Genomic DNA, 5658 nt, shown 5'->3' with positions numbered 1-5658 from the left:
CGAGGAGCGGAGCAGGGCAGGAGGCGAGGGTGCAGCCCCCGCAGTGCCCGCTGCCGCTGGCCGGGTATGGGGGGCTGCGGCCAAACGGGCGGGAAGGGGCCGGGGGTGCCGGGGCCCGGCGCCCAGGTGAAGGCTCCTCTCCCCGCTCCGGGCCTGCTCCCACACCGGATCAACCCCAGGCCCCCCCGGCTGCGTGGGGGGCGGTGGAAGCGTCAAGGATGATTGCTTTTTTTCTTTTTCTGCCTTTCTTTCTTTCCCTCTGTCTTTTTTTTTTCTTTCTTTTTTTTTTTCTTTTCTCTAATCGCCTGACTTGCACAACGAGGAGCTAGGACAAGAGAGAGCCAGTTCTCTGGAAAGGACCGGGAGTCGGTCAGCGCGGCGCTGCCGGGCTGCATAACATTAGAGGGTGAATGCGCCCTTGTGTGCGCCCCGCGCGGCTGCGGGGCCGGCCGGGCGCGGCGCGGGATGCGCCGGGGGAGGCGAGGCGAGGCTCCTGCGCAGCGAGGGGCGAACTTGTCAGCGGGACCGGGAGAAAAGGAGGGCCTCTGTTATTCTTCAAAGAGAGAGGGACAGCGAGGGAGAGAGGGAGAGAAAGAGAGAGGGGTTCTTTTTCCCTTTTCGTTTTTTTTTTTTTTCCAGAATAGATATAGCACGAATTTTTAATTCGTCTTCCTTTCACAGACAACAATGCTGGTTTTGAAAGCTGGGCACAATTTGGGTTTTGTGAGGGGTCCCCCGGCCCAGCTGGCCATATGGGATACAACATGTAGAACATGCCTAACAATGAGCACGAGTGACAGCCGTAACAAAACGCAAAGGACACTGCTCCCTGACTCCGAGATGTACTGCCTCCGATAAATGAATTGAAAGGCCCTAAAAAGAGGGAAGGGGGTGGAGGGGGGGTGAGGGGAGAAGAGGGGGAAGGCGCAGGGAGGGGGCTCACCCCCCCAAACTCTCTCTCCCTTTTTTTTTTCTCCCCCCCTCCGGCCCAGCCCAACCCTGGCTGCCTTTGCCTCCGTCTCCTTAATATGCACGCCTCTAACATGCTCACCTCCCTGCCTCCCCATTGTGCTGTTTTGTGAAGTCTACTGTATATTGTGCAAAGATAGACTGCCCGGAGCTGGCCCGGCAGCATGGGAGATATAAGGCCACGGAGGTTAGGGCCACACAACTGGTTTTATAGACTTAGCAGAGCCTGGGGAAAAAAAAAAAAGGGGGGGGGGGGTGAGAAAGTATTTTCCTGCTCTCCTGCGCCTGGCTCGCGCGCCGGTCTGCCCAGGGAAAACCAAACCCGCAGAAGCGCGGCGGGGCCGGGGACACGTAGCTCCCGCGGGAGCGCGGTGCGGGTGCCCGGGCGCTGGGCGCTGGGTGTCGGGACCGCTCCCCGGCCTCTGGCTCCCGGGCGAGTGAGAGAGGGAGGCAAGAGGGAAAAGAAGGGGAAAAGGAAAAAGAAATAAAAAGGAAAGGAAGGCAGCCCCGAGCGCGGCGGCTGTGCCGGCTCTTCGCTGCCCGCGGAGGGCTGCGCGGGGGCGGAGGGGCGCGGACACCCCCCCCGGGGCCGCTGGTCCCGGCTGTCCGCCGCTCTGCGCGCTGCCCGGCCCCGTCGCACCGGGAGAGGCTGTAAAAAATATATATTTGTGGTACCTCCGGCAGCCTGAAATCGCGGAGCGGGACAGGGAGAGAGCGGTGAGGGTGCGAGCGCTCATGTCCCGCGGCTCTGCCCGAGAGGACCAGGTGTCCCCGGACAGCGCTGGGTGCCCGCCGCCGTCCCCCCAGCCTCTCTCTTGGGGTGCCGCCCCTCACCCCGGCAGGCATTAACCCTTTCTTTCGCCCTCCCGCTCGCGCCCCGGCGCAGCCCCAAAGCTTCCGCGCTCCGCCAGCTCGGGGGGGGCATCTGCGGCGACAGCCGCCCCCCTCCAAGGGACCCCAGCTACTGGGGGGGAGGTCCTGCCGCGTGGGAAAGTGGCGGCGCCGGTAGAAAGAGCCCCGCTGCCCCTGCTCCGCTCCCGGCCGCGGCGGCGGCGGAGCCCGGCCCGCGGCAGAGCCACTGCCGGGGCAAAAGTTGCGGGCGCGGGGCGGGGGCGGTGGGACCCCAGCCCCCTCCCGGGGGTCTCCCCGCCGGGCCCCGCCGCCCCCAGCCTGGCCCCAACCCGTCCCCAAAACCGGCGCCGGGGCCGGCAGGGAGGAGGCGGCGGCGGCGGCGCGAAGTCAAACAAAACCGGGGCTCGGCGTCGCTCTCCGTCCTTTCTTTTTCCTTTCTTTTTCCTTTCCTTTTCCTTTCCTTTCCTTTCCTTTCCTTTCCTTTCCTTTCCTTTCCTTTCCTTTCCTTTCCTTTCCTTTCCTTTCCTTTCCTTTCCTTTCCTTTCCTTTCCTTTCCTTTCCTTTCCTTTCCTTTCCTTTCCTTTCCTTTCCTTTCCTTTCCTTTCCTTTCCTTTCCCTTCCTTTCCTCTTCCTTTCTTTCTTTTCTTTTCTTCTTTTCTTTTCTTTTCTTTTCTTTTCTTTTTCTTTTTCTTTTTCTTTTCTTTTTCTTTTTCTTTTTCTTTTCATAAATAAATAAATAAATAAATAAAAATCCCAAACCAGCGTTTTTACTAAAATTCGTATTAAAATGTGGAAGGGCCCTGTTTGCACACAGCTCCGGCGCCGGGCTCTCCCGTGGTGGCGGGCGGCAGGTTTAGGCTGCGTCTTCTCTCCTTGTGCCCCTGGCTTCCCGGGAAGAGCCGTGCGCGGTCCCGTGTAAGGCAAACCAGAAGGAAAGCCCTGGCTGTTGCTTACGGCGGCAATGCCAAGAACGATTTCTAAAAATACCCCTGCTAACAGTTGTCGGGAATTACGCACGGGCAAAATTGTGCCAGAAGGGGAGAAATCGAGCTCTCCGTTTCGGGGGGCTCTGCACGGCGCTGCCGAGGCCGGCAGCCGCGCTCCCAGCGTCCGGACGCACCTCACAAAACCACAGGAGTACCGGGTTTTTTATTCTTTTTTTTTTTTATTATTATTATTATTATTATTCTGACGACCCTCCCCCCCTTTTTTATTTTAGTTGTAGGTAGACAGGACCACTCTGAATGGCGCAAAAATTTCTGTAAACAATGACGCACAAAAACACCTCCCCGCCCTTCCCCCCGCCTCCCCCCGAAATGAAACCGAGCCCCCCAAAAATGGAGGGGAAAAGAAAAAGGAGAGGGAAAAAACCCAAACATAATAATAATAATAATAGCAATAATAATAATAATAATAGTAATAGCGTTTCCCTCTCCATTCCTTCCCCTGTAGTTTTGATTTTCTTTTTGGAGCATCAGTCTGTCTGTCTGTCTCTCTATTTTTTCCTCCTTTTTGCGTGTGTGTGCGTGCGTGAGGTTGCGCGCATGGAACGTGTGCGTGTGTGCACGCTCTCCTACAGCGTTCACCAAGTCCATTGCTGAGCCTGTACCAAGTGGTGTGCTGTGGGGTACTGGGGGTTGCTGGTCGCGCTGTACTGGGCGTTGTATTGCATATGCTGTAGAGACTGGGCGCTATAGGCGGAGAAGGGGATTCCCGTCTGGAAAGTCGCGGCTGCCAAGTCCTGAGCTTTGAGCGTGTGGCAGGGCTTGCCGTCCCTGACTAAGACCGGCACGGCCACCCGCCGCGGGGAGGGAAGAGGAGTCACTTCCATACCTTTCTCGGCCCGGGCCCGCTTCATCTTGTAGCGGTGGTTCTGGAACCAGATCTTCACCTGGGTGGGCGTCAGGCGGATCAGGCTGGCCAGGTGCTCCCGCTCGGGCGCCGACAGGTACCGCTGCTGCCGGAACCGCCGCTCCAGCTCGTAGGTCTGCGCCTTGGAGAAGAGCACCCTCCTCTTCCTCTTCTTCCCCGCGTCCCCGCCGCCCGCCGCCTCCTTCTCGTTGTCGGGCGACTCGTCGGCCGACGGCTCCGGGGACTTGGCGGCGGCGTCCGGGCCGCCGCCGCCGGCCGTGAGCCCGTGCACTGCGGGGAGCGGCGGAGAAGAGAGGCGCCGTCAGCGGGCCCCGACGGCACCGCCCGCCCCGGGACGCGCCGCCCGCCCGGCCCCGCGCGGGGCGAGCCCCGGACCCCCGGCCCCCGCCCGCCCCCGGGGCAGCCCCGGCCGCCCCCCGCCCCCGGGCCCCCGAGCCCGGCCCGGCCCGCCGCACTCACGGGAGTACTGGATGCCCTCAGCGCTCGCCAGCCAGCGCGTGTAGGGGTTGTCGCTGTTGTCGTAGAAGGGGCTCTTCAGGGGCAGCGCCTGAACAGTGTCCAAGGGGGTCTGTCCCAGAACGCCCGCTTTCTTGGGGGGCTCCGGCGCTTCGCTCTCCTCCTCGCCGCCCTCCGCGGCGGAACCGTCCTCGTCGTTGGTGTCGGGGAGGTCCAGGATGTCCTTCACGGAAAAGCCCGTCTTTGTGTTGGTCAGAGCCATGGTCCGGGCAAATTGGGGCAGGGGACTTGGAGGAGCAGCTTGCCGAGCCGCCGTGTCACCCGCGCGCACGCACACACGGGGCAGCGGCGACACCAAGGCACACGCACACGGCGGCCGGGGGGGGGCGGGAGGCGCGGAGGAGTTAAAAACACGGCGAAAAATAACCGGGGGGGCTGCGCGAAAGAGGAAGAGGAGCCCCGGCCGCGGCGGTGGATCTCCGGGTTTCTGCGGGCTCCTTCTGCCGCGGGGGAAATTCGGAGAGCAGGAGCAGCAGCTGGCTTCGAAAGTAGTTTGTAACTCCAGGGGAAAGGGGGAAAGACGCACAAAAAAAAAAAAAAAAAAAAAAAAGGAGAAAAAAAAAGGATCACTTCTGGATCTTGCTTAAACACCCCGAACCCGTGCCTGCCGCTTGAAAAAAACAAGCCATTGCTGGAGCGAACAGTCCATATAAGGCTGGTCCCCACACATGAACCTGCCGAGAGGAGGGAGAAAAAAAATACATTAAACCCGGGAAAGGTTGGCCACGTGTGGGCGGGTCTTGGAAGTCAAGTGGATGAAGACAGTGTTTGCAGATGCGAAATTGCGGGTTTTGGGCGAGCTCCGAGCTTCCACCATTGGTGATGAGTGGTATAACGTGTCAGTTAATTACCGGCGTGGGGAGGGCCCTTCCTCGTGTGTGTGCGCGCGAGAGAGAGAGGGAGTGTGTGAATTCTTTTTTTTAAACACATTATTTACATACAAAGAGCCTCGCACCAGCCCGATATTCCGCACACTCCAGTGTGTTTTTCCACCGATTGCCTTGAAAAGCAGCTAACAAAAACAAAAAATCAGGGGGCGGAGTGGGGGGGCCGAGGAGCCCCAGGCCGCCTGCCCGCTCTCCGGCCCCCCCCCGCAGCATCTCCCCCCCCCCAGCCCACCCGAGACCCCCCGCCCGTCGCGCGGGGCCGAAACACGGCGCGGCTCAGATGGCAGGGGACCAACTTATCTAAACCGCCTAGGTCAATATTTTGGTTGAGGCTTAAGGATGAACGCTGGAAATTAAACAGCAAGTAATTGATTCTAGTATGCTCCGAAATTAACAGAACTGACAAAATGCGATCGTCAGTCACGACCCGGAGAGATTCGGTACGCGATTAGTGGAGGGGTGGGGGGGGTGTTGGCGGGGGGGCTTTATTTGAAGAGGTCTCAGTGATTTTGCCTCTTTCTTCCAGGGGAATGGAACCCAATCCTTCTGGTTAATGTAATGG

At 59.8% G+C, this 5658-nt stretch overlaps 1 protein-coding gene across 1 annotated transcript; it reads right to left on the bottom strand.

Moving 5' to 3' along the window:
• Positions 1 to 3403: 3403 nt before the first annotated feature.
• On the bottom strand, positions 3404 to 4411 carry NKX2-2 (NK2 homeobox 2). The gene is made up of 2 exons (XM_035565495.1): positions 4153 to 4411; positions 3404 to 3963 (listed from the first exon to the last, which is right to left on the bottom strand). The coding sequence occupies exons 1-2, from the start codon at positions 4409 to 4411 to the stop codon at positions 3404 to 3406; spliced, it is 819 nt and encodes a 272-aa protein (XP_035421388.1).
• Positions 4412 to 5658: the final 1247 nt, after the last annotated feature.

This window comes from Cygnus atratus, chromosome 3 (assembly GCF_013377495.2).
Source record: "Cygnus atratus isolate AKBS03 ecotype Queensland, Australia chromosome 3, CAtr_DNAZoo_HiC_assembly, whole genome shotgun sequence".
Lineage (NCBI taxonomy): Eukaryota > Metazoa > Chordata > Aves > Anseriformes > Anatidae > Cygnus > Cygnus atratus.
Note: the sequence above shows the minus strand (reverse complement) of the source record. Positions and strands in the feature narration are given on the sequence as shown.

Excerpts from the sequence above, each read along its gene's own strand:
- NKX2-2 (XM_035565495.1), bottom strand. The coding sequence starts at position 4,411 with ATGGCTCTGACCAACACAAAGACGGGCTTTTCCGTGAAGGACATCCTG. Across the intron at positions 3,964-4,152 it reads TGAGGGCATCCAGTACTCCC|TGCACGGGCTCACGGCCGGC; the intron begins GTGAGTGCGGCG and ends CGCTCCCCGCAG.